The sequence below is a fragment of the Notamacropus eugenii genome, chromosome 1 (genome assembly GCF_028372415.1).
Source record: "Notamacropus eugenii isolate mMacEug1 chromosome 1, mMacEug1.pri_v2, whole genome shotgun sequence".
In the NCBI taxonomy this organism is placed as follows: domain Eukaryota; kingdom Metazoa; phylum Chordata; class Mammalia; order Diprotodontia; family Macropodidae; genus Notamacropus; species Notamacropus eugenii.
The window spans coordinates 82343773-82360020 of NC_092872.1; the positions used below are offsets into that span (position 1 = coordinate 82343773).

Sequence of the window (16248 nt, forward strand, 5' to 3'; positions counted from 1 at the left end):
GGAGTTGAGGCAGACAGAGGTTAAGTGACTTGTCTAGTCCCTTAAGTATCTGAGGCTGGATTTGAATACAAGTTTTCCTGATGTTAGGTCCTTTCTATCTACTTTGTCATCCAGCTACCATGGGCCATAGAAACTCTACTAATTTATAGAGGGGTTATGAAGTGTATTACTAGAGGGAATACTCACACTAATGAACTTACAGATCTTTGAAATATTAAGTATGGTTATCTAGGTATGTATCATATCACTATATCATAAACTTAATTAGGGTAGATTCTGTGTTTTATCTTCCCCAGTGCTTAGCACAGTGGTTTATAGTATGTAATATTTAATAAACATTTATTCATCTGAATTGAATTGAGCTTAGTTTTGAAGACTAGGGCAAACTTCTATTCCAAGCAGGGGGCTGTCAGTAGCAGAAGCAGAGAAATAGAAAAGGGAAACGCATGTTTAGGAAATGCTGAGAACATCAGTTTGATTGGAATGGTGCAGTGGATAGAGCATTGGGCTTGGAGTCAGGAAGATCTGAATTTAAATCTGTACTTAGATGCTTATTAGCTGTGTGACCCTGGGCAAGTCACAATCCCTATTTGTTTCAGCTCCTTATCTGTAAAATGGGAACACAATGGAGAAGGAAATGGTAGACTACTCCAGCATCTTTGCCAAGAAAACCTCATGAGGTCATATAGGGTCAGAAGGGGTTCTTAGCTGGTTCTATACCATAGATGCCATTGGCAACCTATGAACCTCTTCTCAGAATAATTCTTTTAAATGCATAAAATAAAATACATGGGATTGCAAAGGAAACCAATTATATTAAAATACAGTTATCAAAGTATTTTTCCCATCCAAGTCCATAGTCCCCACAAAATCTATTCACAGATCCCTTGGGAGTCCATGGATTCCAGATCAAGAATCCTTGGAATATAAAGTTCATATAGAGGAATAGGGGGAGAAACAGTTGGAAAGGAAGGTTGGGGTCAGAGTTTGGAGGGTCTTGAATGCTAGGTGAAGGAATCTGGAACTGATATTATAAGCAGTGAGGAATCATTGAAGGCTTTTAAGCAAAAGAAGAGATATGATGAAAATAGCATTTTAAGAAGATTAATCTGGCAGCATCGTGCAGAATTGATGCAGAGGTGGTGTGTGGGTGTGTGTGGTAGAGGCAGGGAGATTGATGGGGGACTCTAGTTAAGAGGGTGTTAATATAGTACAGGTGTGAAGTGATAAGGTTCTGAATTAGGGTTGTGTCAGTGATAACAGAAAGGAAGGGATGGGTTTGAGAGAAGTTAGGAAGAATCTATTGATTTGGATGTGGGGGTGGAATAAGGGTAGAAGAATCAAAGATAACTCAAGGTTAGGAGACTGGGTGACTAAGAGCATGATAGTATCATTAACAGAAATAGAGATGTCAGGAGGAGATGCTAGGTTTTTTTAGGGGAAGATAGTGTTTGGCTCTGTTTCTAATGCATGACGTAACTTTGCCAACTTCCTGTCCTCAGAATCTACGCATTCCCCTCTGGCCTCTGGCTGCTATGGGCAGAATTCCCAGTTCCTGCGCTAGGTCCAGGACCCATCTTAGACACCATGTTGCAGGCCCCAAGAGCCTTAACAGTCCAGTTGGAGGGAGGTCCACTCAACAAGAACTACATCTTTGATGGAGGAGGATGGCCTTATTATGTCTTGAAGTTCAAATCGATAGAATCCTGAGGTGCTAAAAATTTCTTCTTTTTGGTTGAATAGTAGGGACCTTCCCATTTCATACTCCTTGGGTTAACATGACCAATATGGAAATATGTTTTGCATGATTGCACATGTATCAGATTACTTACCTTTTCAGGAAAAGGGGAGGGGAAGGAGGGAGGGAAAAAATTTGGAACTTAAAATTTTTTTTTTTTGATTATCACCCTTGCTTTATTTCAAAGGAAGGTCTTTTTTTTTTTTGTTCTTCCCCCTTTCCTTTTTTTTTTTGTAATGAAAATGTGTTTCCACCTTTATTGATGATATTCTTTTTTTAAAAAATTAATTTATTTATTTAACTTTTAACATTCATTTTCACAGAATTTTGGGCTCCAAATTTTCTCCCCCCTTGTCCCCTACCCCTACCCCAAAACACCGAGCATTCCAATTGCCCCCATCACCAATCTGCTCTCTCCTCCATCATTCCTCTCTGCCCTTGTCTCCATCTTCTCCTCTGTCCTGTTGGGCCAAATAACTTTCTATACCCCTTTACCTGTATTTCTTATTTCCTAGCGGCAAGAACAGTACTCGACAGTTGTTCCTAAAACTTTGAGTTCCAACTTCTTTTCCTCCCTCCCTCCCCACCTCCTCCCTTTGGAAGGCAAACAATTCAATATAGGCCAAATCTGTGTAGTTTTGCAAATAACTTCCATAATAGTCGTGTTGTATAAGACTAACTATATTTCCCTCCATCCTATCCTGCCCCCAATTACTTCTATTCTCTCTTTTGATCCTGTCCCTCCCCGTGAGTGTCGACCTCAAATTGCACCCTCCTCCCCATGCCCTCCCTTCCATCGTCCCCCCCACCCTGCTTATCCCCTTATCCCCCACTTTCCTGTATTGTAAGATAGGTTTTCATACCAAAATGAGTGTGCATTTTATTCCTTCCTTTAGTGGAATGTGATGAGAGTAAACTTCATGTTTTTCTCTCACCTCCCCTCTTTTTCCCCAAACTAAAAAAGTCTTTTGCTTGCCTCTTTTATGAGAGATAATTTGCCCCATTCCATTTCTCCCTTTCTTCTCCCAATATATTTCTCTCTCACTGCTTGATTTCATTTTTTTTAAGATATGATCCCATCCTCTTCAATTCACTCTGCGCTCTCTGTCTCTATGTGTGTGTGTGTGTGTGTGTGTGTGTGTGTGCATGTGTGTGTGTGTAATCCCACCCAGTACCCAGATACTGAATAGTTTCAAGAGTTACTAATATTGTCTTTCCATGTAGGAATGTAAACAGTTCAACTTTTATAAGTCCCTTATGACTTCTCTTTGCTGTTTACCTTTTCATGCTTCTCTTCATTCTTGTGTTTGAAAGTCAAATTTTCTTTTTAGCTCTGGTCTTTTCATCAAGAATGCTTGAAAGTCCTCTATTTCATTGAAAGACCAATTTTTCCCCTGAAGTATTATACTCAGTTTTGCTGGGTAGGTGATTCTTGGTTTTAGTCCTAGTTCCTTTGACTTCTGGTATATTCTAATCCACACCCTTCGATCCCTTAATGTAGAAGCTGCTAGATCTTGTGTTATCCTGATTGTATTTCCACAATACTTGAATTGTTTCTTTCTAGCTGCTTGCAATATTTTCTCCTTGACCTGGGAACTCTGGAATTTGGCCACAATGTTCCTAGGAGTTTCTCTTTTTGGATCTTTTTCAAGTGGTGATCGGTGGATTCTTTCAATATTTATTTTGCCCTCTGGTTCTAGAATATCAGGGCAGTTTTCCTTGATAATTTCATGAAAGATGATGTCTAGGCTCTTTTTTTGATCATGGCTTTCAGGTAGTCCCATAATTTTTAAATTGTCTCTCCTGGATCTATTTTCCAGGTCAGTTGTTTTTCCAATGAGATATTTCACATTATCTTCCATTTTTTCATTCTTTTGGTTTTGTTTTGTGATTTCTTGGTTTCTCATAAAGTCATTAGCCTCCATCTGTTCCATTCTAATTTTGAAAGAACTATTTTCTTCAGTGAGCTTTTGAACCTCCTTTTCCATTTGGCTAATTCTGCTTTTGAAAGCATTTTTCTCCTCATTGGCTTCTTGAACCTCCTTTGCCAATTGAGTTAGCCTATTTTTCAGGGTGTTATTTTCTTCAGCATTTTTTTGGGTCTCCTTTAGCAGGGTGCTGACCTGCTGTTCATACTTTGCTTGCATGTCTTTCATTGCTCTTCCCAGTTTTTCCTCCACTTCTCTAACATAATTTTCAAAATTTTCTGAGCTCTTCTTGAGTTTTTCCATGGTCTGATCCCATCGAGTGGGCTGGGATGCAGAAGCCCTGACTTCCGTGTCTTTCCCTGATGGTGAGCACCACTCTTCCTCATCAGAAAGGAGGGGAGGAGAAACCTGTTCACCAAGAAAGTAACCCTGTATAGTCTTGGTTTTTTTCCCTTTTCTGGGCATTTTCCCAGCCAGTGATTTGACCTCTGAATATTCTCCTCACACCCACCTTGCCTCTGGATCCTCCCAGCCAGCGCTTGGGGTCTGAGACTCAAATGCTGCTTCCCAGCCTCAGGGCTTTGGGCAGGGGCTGGGCTGCTATTCACTGTGAGATCAAGTTCAGCTGCCCGGGTTGGGGCAGGGCCGCCTCATGGGCTCAATTCCCTCAGGGGGTTTATGCAGAGACCCTCAACAATGGATCCTGGCTCCTGCCTGCTTGGGGAGCCCCGGTCTGCTCCCACCTCCACTGGTGCCTCCCGAGGGGGCCTGAGTCATGGGGGCTCCCCACTCCCCTCTTGACCTGCCGAAGAGACCCTCTCACCGACCCTTGTCACCTGTGGGTGGAGGGACCCTTGTGGATGCTGGAGATTATGTCCCTGAAGCCTGCTCGGATCTGCTCCTCTCGGCGCTAGGCAGGGCTAAGCTCTGCTCTGCATCCACAGCGCGAAGAACCTTTTGCGAGAGGTTTTCAGGCTCTCTGGAACAGAAATCTTGTCCACTCCGCTGTTCTGTGGCTTCTCCTGCTCCCGAATTTATTGGCAGCTCTTTTCTACAGATATTTCATGGGCTGTGGGTTCAGAGCTAGTGTATTTGTGTGTTTCTACTCCGCCATCTTGGCTCCACCCCCCAGAACTTAAAATTTTAAAAAATAAATGTTAAAAATTGTTTTTACATGCAACTGGGAAAAAATAAAATATAACTGAAAGATGAAAAAAAATTGTTGTGTGCTCCTCTTGCTAGATCATTCAGAACTTTGGTATCTCTTCTGGGGGTACATCCCAGGGGCAAGAGGTTGGGGGTGGTGGAAAGCAGAAGGATTGGGGATATGCTCTGATATGAGATCTGAATAAAGCATTTGTACTGTATGGAGATAAAATCTCTAGTTCTTTGAAAGCCAGGAAGGAGAATTTGAAAGATTAGTCTACAGAATAAGGACTTTAATAGGGCAGGGTCCTACTGCATGAGTAGGCTGCTCCCCCAAAGCTAGGAATTATAGAACCAAAGGATCATAGATTTAGGTTTGATTGATGATGAATCACTAACACTGTTACTGAGCATCTTGTGTGAGCCCAGCACTGTGCTAGCTCAGTGAGGGAAACAAAAGAAGCATGGTCTTTGCTCAAAAAGGGTTTAGAATCTAGTTGGGGAGATAGATCTAACACACATGAAATAATTAGAGAACCACTAAATGTTAAGCTTTGAATAACTATGGCAATTTGGGATAGCAGTTTGATGTGATGTGACATGAAAGGGCACTCACTGGACAGGGACTAAGGAGACCTGAATTCTAGCCTTGGCTCCCCCACTGATTTGGTATGGGACTTTCCCTGTCTGGTTCTGTTACCTCATCTATAAAAGGAAGGAAGTTGGATTAGAAGATTACCATGGTTTTGTCTAGTAATAATTTAATTCAATGTCACTTAATTCAACAAACATGTATGAACTGTGTACTGGGGGCTAAGACATGGCCTTTGTTCTCATGCTGTGTTGTTGTGTTTGTCCTTCATTGTTGAAGAAGACCATGCCATCAGAGAAATGATGACATGACTTGCACTTGACTTTGTTTTGAGTGAGGGAGGGCCATGCAAGGTCACCAGCCTCACTTCTCCTCCAGAGCCATCTGGATCCAGTGACTAGATATTCACCAGGATGGCTGGAGATGGCCCAGGTTGCAGTGGGAGACCTTGACCCCTTTAGACCAAGGCCTATTAGGTACTCATTTAGGATGAGGAAATGCCCATTCAGTGAATAGATCTGTTTAAGAAGAAGTCAGGGGATGGCCTCTGTAATGAGGCAAGTAGTCTTCAGTTGAGGAAGAGAAGACAACCATAATTTATAAACTATCAAACTGTATTAGAGAGACACAAAAGAAAGCACTGTTTCCAGGGATGGGGAGCCTGCAACCTCGAGGTCACATGTGACCTTCTAGGTCCTTAGGTGCAGTCTTTTGACTGTGTCCAAGTTTTATAGAACAAATCCTTTTTTTAAAAGTGATTTGTTCCATGAAGTTTGGATTCAGTTAGAGGGCTGTGCTTGAGGTTCTAGAGGGTTACATGTGGCCTCGAGGTTGCAGGTTCCCCATCCCAGGAACAAAGAAGTCTACGTCTAGGAAGGGGCATTTGAGCTAGGATATAAAGGATAGGTAGGAATTCAGCACGCAAAGAAAGAGAGGGAGGATATTTATAGGGAGAGAAGACTATGAAGGCAGCTCCAAAGGTGAGAAAGTCTAGGGGACAGAGTAGCTAAGTCTACCTGGAGTGGTAGGTGCCAGCCACATTGTGGAGGACTTCAAATTCCAGGTAAAAGAATTTAAACTTTATTTGAGAGGTAAATGGAAGCTACTGGAAATTTGTGTGCAGAAAAAGTAGCATTCTTAGACTATGATTCAATGATATGGGTTTGAATCATCTCACTGACACTATATGAATTAGAATGCCATTTAATCTCTCTGACTCGAATTTCCTCATCTGTAAAATGGGAGTAATAATATTTGCATTATCTGCATCACGGAGTTGTTATGAAAATGAGAAAGAAAACTTTAAGGTGATATGTAAATGTGAATTATTATTCTGGAATTCAGAGAAGAGACAGATCCCTTGGCATTATTATTGTTGCAGAAGGTTTCAGAAGAGAGGTAGAATTGATGGAAAACACTTCGTAAACTTTAAAGTAAGGATTCTTAATTTGGGCACCGAACTTGTGTTTCTTAAGAATATTTTGACAATTGGGTTTCAGAAAAATGTTTCCTTTGTAATAACAATAATAATAAACTTGTTTTACAATTTGAAAACATTCTGAGAAGGGATCCTCTTCATGAGAATGCCAAAGGGGTCCATGACACATAAAATATTAAGAACCCCTAACTTAAAGTGCTTCGTAAATGAATATTTTCTAATCAGTAATAGGCATCAAAGTGGACAAAATGTTGTATTTGGAGTCAGAAAGTCCTGAGTTCAATTCCCGTCTCACATACTTCCTAGCTATTTGACCCTGGCAAGTCATTTAACCTTTGTCTGCCTCAGTTTCCTCATCTGTAAATTGGAGATAATAGCACCTTCCCCCCAGGGTTGATGTGAGGATAAAAGGAGACCTTCGTAAAGGTTTGTAATTCTTAGAGCGCCATATAAATGATAGATCATAACAATACGAATCTCTTACTGCTACTAATAAGATACCTATTCCTATCGCTCCCGGTAATGGCCCTACTGAAAACACTCACATTGTTCTTTCTCTGCTGTTACAGTTTTTATTCCGATGCCTCCCTCCGTTAGCCCTGTTTCTGTCACTTTCCTCCTCGTGCTAACACCGCAATGTTCAGAAGCTGGCCCTCCTGGTCCGGCAGGCAGGTGAGAAGGCAGGTGAGAAGGCAGGTGCAGGGCGGGGCGGGGTGCAGGGAGGGGAGCCGGGTGGAACCCAGAGGTTCGGGACGAAGAGGCGTTCCGTAAGGGCCGAGGCCACCGAGCTCCCAGGTCTGGGGCGGAGCGCGGAGCAAAGACCCCGCCCCCGAAGGCCGGCCGGAGAAGCCAGCCTGAGAGGGGGGCGTGGCTTTGTGGAGGGGGGGGGCGGGGGCGGGGACCAGAGCTCGGGGGCGTGGCTCAGATGGAGGGTCTGTAGGGGCGGGGCTCTGGTTTGGAACGCGGTCCTGGCTGGCTCCAGGGGCTGATTCCCTCCTCCTCCGGCCCCCGACACCCCCTCGCAATCCGCAGGAGTTTGGTTTAGGGCGCAGGTGTTCCTGTACCCCTAAATGGGCGGACAGAGCTGGGCGGGGGCGGAGGCGGAGGGAGGGCGGGGGCTGGGGGGCTGGGACGGGGCGGGGCAGGGCGGTCCCAGCTGCAGCCGGGAGCGCAGCCTGGCTCCGCGCCTTCTGCCTGTCTGGGGCCGGGCCAGGCGCTGCTAGAAATAGCAGGAGCCGGTGCCGAGCCGCGGGCGTGCTCCGCGTGTCCCTGGGCTCGGTGCCCGGCCGCGGGCCCGGGTGGGTGGGATCGGGAGCATCGGGGGCTCGGAGGCTCCTCACCTGGCTTCCGTGGAAGTTTGCTTCGCCTGGAGCCTTTCCCTGCCGCTGAGAGCAGCCGCTGTCCAGGAGCCCGGGCTCGGGTCTGTCCAGGGAGGACGGCTGCCTGGGCAGAGCATCGAGCACAGGTGGAGGCTGTGTGCGTGTGTGTGCGTGCGTGCGTGTGTGTGTCTGTGTGCGTGTGTGTGTGTGTGTGCGTTTGTGCACGCGCGCGCGATCCCTTGGGGATGGGTGTTGGGGGCGTCTTGTGTGCAGGGACACGTGAGAGTATCAGTGAGGGGTGTTGTAAATGCATACAGGCTTGTGTGTGTGTGTGTGCGTGTGCGTGTGTGTGTGTGTGTGTGTGCGTGTGTGTGTGTGTGTGTGTGTGTGTGTGTGTGTGCGTGTGTGTGTGTGTGTGTGTGTGTGTGCGTGTGCGCGCGCAGGGTTTATATGAGAGTTTGAACAGCGCTGTATGTGCACGCTGGCTTAGTGTGAGGGTGCAGGCAAATAAGGGGAGGGGTAGTTCCTGTTTAGATATGTAGGTGAGTGAGGGTTGTTTGAATTTTTGGGGGGGGAAGGTGGGGTCCAGACCTGTAATTTCATTGTTCCAGGGAGCTCCCAGTTAGGAAACTATTTCCACCAGTGTAGATAGGCAATTGTTCTGCAACTTACAGTCTTGAGAGAGTGGCATGGGGCACCTAAAGGTTAGTCGATAGCGTAGTCACCATGTCACAGACATTCTGAGGCCGGCTTTCTATTTGCCATACCTCTGCCTCTCAGGATCATAGATTTAGAGTTGGAAATTCAGTCCAGCTACTTCCCTTGAGGCCCAAAGAAATGAAGTAACTTGCCCTAAGTCACAAAGGTAATAAGTAGGAGAGGTAGGACTCGAACTCTTCCCGACTCCTGAGTCAGTGTTCTTTGCAGTATACCTTGCTGCCTCCCTATAGGTGTGAAGGGATTTGAATGACTGTATTATGTGTGTTCTGATCTTTCAGGGTGAACATCCATTTTGGAGCAGTGTCAGGATTGATGATTGGGAGCAAGGGACAATTATCTGGGGGCTTCAGATCCCCATAAATGCCACAGCATTTCAAGAAGCTTAGGCGTTAATACTAGTGACCCTCTAAGATTATCTCCAGTTTATCCTGTCTGTATCTTCTTTGTGCATAGTTGATTCCGTGTTGTGTCCACCATGAGACTGTGAGGTCCTTGAGAGAAGGGATTGTTTTTTGCCTATCTTTGTATCCCCAGCATTTAGCGCAGTGCCTGGCACGTAATGGGTCCTTAATAAATGCTTCTTGATTTGACTTGAGTGGCTAGAATGCAGTATCTATTGTTCTCATATCATTGAACAGTAGTTGGAGTGTGAAATATCCTCTTTTCAAAGTTAGGAAGCTACAAGTTAACTGAATTGAAGAATAATAAAAAAAATAATAAAATAGTTCTGTGTGGTTTGGATTGCAGGTTCCAGGTGAAAATGGTCCAGAAATATCAGTCTCCAGTTCGAGTCTACAAGTATCCCTTTGAGCTGGTCATGGCGGTAAGTGAAGACGTGTGAGTGTGGGTCAAGTGATGAAAGGTGACTATCTCTGACTCCCTCTCTGGGAAGAGAAATCCTAGAAATCAGCTTTGGGCATGCAATCTATTATTTATATATTTGTTAAATCCCTGTCAGCTAAACCAAGAAGCTTAACTGCCCTTGAGACTTTTTGTCCTCCCTGAGCATCCTAATGGAACCTGAGCTAGGCTGTGGTGAAGGCAAGGTGGTCAGGTGATTTGGGCAATCGTATTCAGTTTCCAAGGCTTGGTTATCATTTTGGGATCTTTAATAAATTGAATACTCTTTCCTCAGTTTTCCTGTCTTTGAAGTGGAAATAACAGAGTTAAAAACAAATACCTGGTGATTTTGCTGTGGGGTACACTAAGAATTGTTACTTGAATGAGAGTTATAAGCTTTTGCCCAGTATTTTTCAGTATTGCAAGAGTATTTACAAGAAGCTTTTGACTCTTTGTATAGAGATACTCTTATTGTGTGTGTGTGTGTGTGTGGAGGGGGAGGGAGAAGGGAAGAGGAGAGAGTGGAGAGAAGGAGAGAGGGGTAGGGTAGAAAGATGAAAGAGAGAAAGAGGAACAAAAAAAGGAGAAAGGATGAAAGAGAGGGGAATGGGGAGAGAGGGAAGGAAGGAGTGAGAGAGGAGAGAGGGGAAGAAGCATGAGGAGGGAGAGAGGGAAAGAGAGATGGAGGGAGAGAGCGAGGGAAAAAGAGAAGGACAGGGAGAAAGAGAAGGGGAAAAGGAGGGGAAAGGAAGGAGAGGGAGAGTCAGAGAGAGAGGAATGAGAGAGAAGGAAAATGGAGAGGGGGAGAAAAAGGAAGAGGAGAAGGAGGAGGAAGAGAATATAATTTTGAATAAACACCAAGACACCATTTTTCAACCTACTTATCACCTTTCTCTTCTCCACCCTGCCCTATCTAGTGTACCAGAATCCTGATATGTGCATGTGTGTTTGTGTGATTTTGGGGGAAAGTGTGTCACTCTTAAATTTCAAAAGACATGATAACTTGGCCATTCTAAGAGTTATAGATCCGAAAGGAGACCTTCAAGATTTTCTGGTCCAGTCCTTTCTTAAAATCATATAATCTCAGAGTTGGAAGGGATCTTAGAAGTGCCAATAGAAATCTCCTTTACAGCATGGTCATTTGCTTGAAGACCTCCAGAAGAAGGAAATTCATTCTGTCCTGAGGCAAAACACTGTTTTTGAACTGATCTAATTGTTAGGAAGTTCTTACGTCTGGTTAAAATTTGCTTTCGTGTAATGTAACGTCTTAGTTTTGCCTTCTGGAACTAAACAAAGTGAGTATAATACCTTTTCCACCTGGTGGCCCTTCAAATATTTGAAGATAATTATGGTGAACTCTTTCAGTTTTTTTCTATGGATTGAACATCCCATTTCCTTTGGCAGATCCTTGTATGATGTGGTTTTAAGGCTCTTCACTATTCTAGTCATTTGCCTCAGAATGCTTTCCAACTTCTGTGTCCTTTCTAAAATGTAACACCCTCCCAAACTGAACATAATACTCCCAATGTGAGCTTATCAGGGATATAGTAAGACTATTTTTTCATTTATTCTGGACACTATATCTCTAGTAATGAAGTCCAAGATTGCATAAAGTTTTGGGGGCCTGTCGTGTCACACTGCTGACATAAATTGAGGAAAGAAGGAAGGAAAAAGCATTTATTAAGTGCCTGCTATGTGTCTGGCACTGGTAATAATAATAGCCAGTTTCATATAGCATGTTAAGGTTTGCAAAGCATTTACAAATATTGTCTCACTTGATCCTCACCATGACTGTGGGAAGTAGGTGTCATTATGATCTGTATTTTATAGTTGAAGAAGTTGAGGCAGGGATGAATTGACTTACCCAGACTGGGTAACTGGATTTGAAATTATGTCTTCCTGACTCCACGCCCAGCACTTCATCCACTGTACCACTTAACTGCCCCTAAATCGGGCTTGTGGTCCACTAAAACCCTCACATCCTTTTTACCTGGATGGTTCATGAATAGCTTCTCTATCCTGTATGTATGCAATTGATTTTTTGAACCCAAGGGTAGGCCTTTACATATTTCCCTCAGGTCCTCCTCTGGTACATTTTCATGACAGAGAGGGAAATGGTGATCCAAGTCTAAGCTCTGTCTGGTCCTCAAGCTGGAAGTGTTTGACTTATGGATTCAGAGGCAGACTCTACGTCTGTCTTCTGAGGACTAGCCTAGTTATTACCGGGTTGGCCAGTGAGTGATGAATGTTTTTAGCCACCGCAATTCATTAGACCGTCTCCTAAGTCACTGAGAGGTTGTTATCTGCATTGGTGCAGGAGTAACCACACAAATGAAAGCATAGATTCTTGAAGTATATTTCATCTTATTCAATTTGGCTTCTTGTTCCAACCTATTTAATTTTGGATCTCAGTTTTTTCATTTAATTTAGTAGTTACTCCTTTCAGCTTTTAGTCATCTGCAAATTAGATAAATATATGATCATGCCTTCATCCAAATCACTGATAAAAAGGTGGAACGGGATTTTTTTTTAACCATCCCTCTGATTTCATTGGCACAGAAAGCTCCAGGTGAGAAAACTCCCTCTCCCAAATACTATATCCATAACTGCTCTATATAACATCTATAACTACTCTACACTCTTAGAGAACTTTAAGAGCCTCTGTGAGATTAAGTGATTTGCCCAAATGTGTCAGAGGCAGGCATAGAACTCATCTTCCTGATACTGAGGTTAGCTATCTAGCCACTGTGTCATGCTGTCCCTCTTTTCAGGTTGATATTGGTCACCACTCTGTAGGTCTGATCATTCAGCTAGTTTGAATTTACTTAATGGTGGCTCTGTAACCTGTTTGTTGTCTTTTCTATGTGATAATGAGAAAGGCACTGTTATAGACCTTTCTAAAATCAGAGCCTACTCTCTATACTACATCCCCCTGTCTAAAAGTCAGACAGTATTTGGAGGCAGAGTACTTAGATTTGAGTATCATTTTGACTATTTATGACCTGTGTGACTTTGGGAGAGGTGCAATACAAAAGCCTCAGTTTTCTCATTTGTAAAATGAAAGGTTTGAACTCAGTGGTCTCTAAAATACCCTTTCATGTGCTCACAAACTATTCCTTTAATAATGCATTCTAGTATTATTGATAGGAATTAAGGTCAAACTCATTGACAAATAGTTTTAAGAGCACAATTTCCTATTTTGAAAATGGATACAACACCCACTTGTCTTGTGAGTCTCTTCCATTCTCCTCATCTCCTTCCCTCCCCCATTTTTTCTTAAAGATCACTGAGAGCAGTCACCTATGCAATCCTTGCTCTTCTTTTCTATAAGGATAATAAGGAAGACATTGTCATACACCTTTCTGAAATCTGGACATACTATGCCTATATCACATTCTCCTGGTTGTTTTGGGTTATGTTGATATTTTGGATTGTATTTTATCTGGATCCAGTGACTTGAATTCATCCAGGATGCTAGGTGCTTGGACTTAAACTTCCTGTTAAAAATTTGTTCCATCTTCCTCAGTCTGGAACTCATTCTTCTTAGTAAAGAGAAACAAAGCAATAGTTGTGGAGTGGTAGTACCACCTTCTTTCTGTCATCCATTTTCATTGTTCTGTCCAGCTCAAATAATGCTTCTAGATTTTCCTTTATCATCCTTTTGTCTTTTTTTGTTGTTGTTGTCTTAGCATTGAAGATAAACTATAGGTTCTTCTAGGCTTTCATTTTTCTGACATTCTTACAGGATCATGTCACTCTTCTGTCTATACGTTTTTTAAAAAGTTATCTATCCTTCTTTCCTTCTCTCTCTCTTCTTCTGCCAAACCCGTCTCCCTTTCATTTTGTGTTTGTGTTTAAAAAAATAAAATTGTGTTGGCCAATGAGTTCCCTGTACAATATATATTTTTAAATACAATTCTTTTCCTTCCTCATAGAGATGATTTGCATATGCTTCAGTATGAGAGTGTGTGGGATTGGGATATTTTATGATTATTAAACTATCTGGGGATAATTTCTAGACCAAGAAGCTTCACTTCCTTTTTTCTTCTCTCACCAGCCCTTGAGGTCTGACCCTTTTACTCTTCCAGTCAGCAACTAACATTGAAAAGGTTGCCTCCTCCCACATAGTCTTGCACTGATGGAGGTCTGACATCCCTATTCTTTAGTAACAACCTCCTATTTTACTAGTGCAGAATAGGCACTTCATACATCATCAGCTTCAAGGTGCTACCCAACATTATGCCACAGAATAGAATTACCCCTATGATGGATATAAATCTGAGTCTGAAAAATGAGTAGACCTTGTAATAGTTTGTGGGCAGTGGAGGAAATCCTTTTAATACGAAAATGAACATTTCTTTGTATTTGTATAGCACTGTGTACTTGTATGTGTATTATTCCATTTGATTTCTTAAGATCATACCATGAGGCAAGTAGGCTAGATATTATTGTCCTTATTTTACATGTGGAGAAACAGAGGCATGAAGACATCCAGTGACTAATCCAAGACCTTTGAACAAATCAGTGGTAGAGCTAGCACTAGAATATGTGGCTCCTGACTCCAAGTACCGTGGTTTTTTCTACTACATCACATTCCTTTTGTACATCATTATATTAAAAAAAGTTTAAGGGTGTTAAATTTTAGCTGTGTTTCTAGTAATAGTTATGGATCCATGTACTATTGATAGTAGGCTAATAACCATTTTTCACATAATATATAGAAAGTACATACCTTTTTCAACAAGGGCACGTATGCATTTCTAAGATGGCTGGCTAGGGCTGGGAATGTAGTCTACATGAGGATTATAGGCGCCAGAGGTTCAATGGATAGAGTGCTGTGCTTAGACTCAAATCTGGTCCCAGATACTTACTGGCTCTGTGACTTTGAGCAAGTCACTTAACAGCTGCCTCAGTTTCCCCAACTGTAAAATGGGGATAAAAATAGCACCTAACTTGCAGGGTTGTTGTGAGGATCAGATGACATAATATTTGTAAAAGTGCTTAGCATCGTGCCTCACACATAGTAGGTGCTATACAGATGTTTATTCCCCTCACCATTTCCCCCATAAACCCTTGGCTTTGCGTTTCCAAATGCGAAATGAATGAGACACAGACTTTTGTTTTTTCTAAATGTAAAATTCTAATGGTTTCTATGTCATCTTAATTTCTAAATCTGTTCCTTCTTGTAGCTATCCCTTATAACAAAGAATAAAAAAGAAAGAGGAAAAAGCAGTTCACTAAAAGTAACATGCACACATCAACTGAGTATAAGTGACATTCCATACCTGTAGGCCCCCACCTCTGCAAAGGAGGGAGGCAAGTACATTGTCTTATCTTTTCTTTAGGGTCAAGCCTAAAGGGTCAAGCATTCAGTTGCTTTCTTCCCCTTCCACTTATGTTGGTGTACTCTTGTGTGTGTGTGTACACACACATATACACATACTCGTATATGTATATATGTATATATACATACACACATAAATACATGCATGTACATGCACATATTTGATTCTGCTCCATTTCTGTTTTAGTTCATAAATTTTCCACACTTTTCTGAATTCTTCATAATTCCACCACATTAATGTACCACAATTTGTTTAGCCATCCTTCAATCAGTGTAGCTCTAGCTTTTAATGTTAGAAGAAGACTGTTTAGCTTTGGAAAGGAAGTAACTTAACCTTTCTAGGTCTCAGTGTTCTCATGTGCAAAATGGAAGTGCGGTGGGGTTGACTTTTGTAATGTTATAATTCTTTAGCTCTTTGTAATACAATAGAGAAATACGTATAGCTCTAGAATCTCGATATAATACCTAAATAAATCATTGCATTTACAGTCATTTTTTTGCTTGTCATTTCACTTCTTTCTCTACTTCTCTCTCCATATAATGATGATAATAAAACCTGAGCTATTTAGCTCAGAGGTTGGTTGTGATAAATCAAATAGGATAATGTATGTGAATTAAATTATAACGGTGTGAGTTAAATGTAAACTTAATTAGCATTGGCAAGGCACTCAAAAATAATTTATGTAAAATATCAAAAATGCATGTCCTCAAAATTGAAAATGCCTGCTAGTGCAGAATATATTAGAACGTAATAATTGGAATGCTAATATATCATATTGCCTATGTAATTTGAAAAAAAGTTTTATTTATGCCTTTTAAAAAAAATCACAGTCATTGTCCAATATATCTTCCCCTTTAGTTTACTGCCTTCCCTTGTAATAGAGAAAACTATTGAGCAAAACCAAGAGGCAAAATTATGGTGCCCAACAGAATGTACGCCTTGACACATCTGGAGTCCCTTGTAGAGAGAAGAGAAGTCTGTTTCACCATAATTTCATCAGGACTAAGAATGGACATTTCAGTTAATCCAGTTTGTGCTGCCTCTGAAGTGTGCTTCTCATTTGTTATAATAGTTTGTCTCGACTTAGTCCTGCATACTTCTTAAAAGCATTCCCATTCGTAACTTGAGATCATAGTGTCATAGAATTCGAGCCAGAAAGGGCCCTAGAAGCCATCTAGTCCA

At 42.0% G+C, this 16248-nt stretch overlaps 1 protein-coding gene across 2 annotated transcripts in view; it reads left to right on the top strand.

Annotated features, from left to right (window-relative positions):
• The first annotated feature begins 8056 nt into the window (after positions 1 to 8056).
• SEC14L5 (SEC14 like lipid binding 5) overlaps positions 8057 to 16248 on the top strand; it is an 85658-nt gene continuing 77466 nt past the window's right edge. The window contains exons 1-2 of one of the 2 annotated variants that reach the window (XM_072608219.1): positions 8057 to 8307; positions 9629 to 9704. In XM_072608219.1, the coding sequence (XP_072464320.1) occupies positions 9642 to 9704 (63 nt within the window). In that variant the 5' untranslated portion in view covers positions 8057 to 8307; positions 9629 to 9641. The remainder of the gene's footprint in view (positions 8308 to 9628; positions 9705 to 16248) is intronic. The other variant, XM_072608210.1, reaches the window with a different exon arrangement.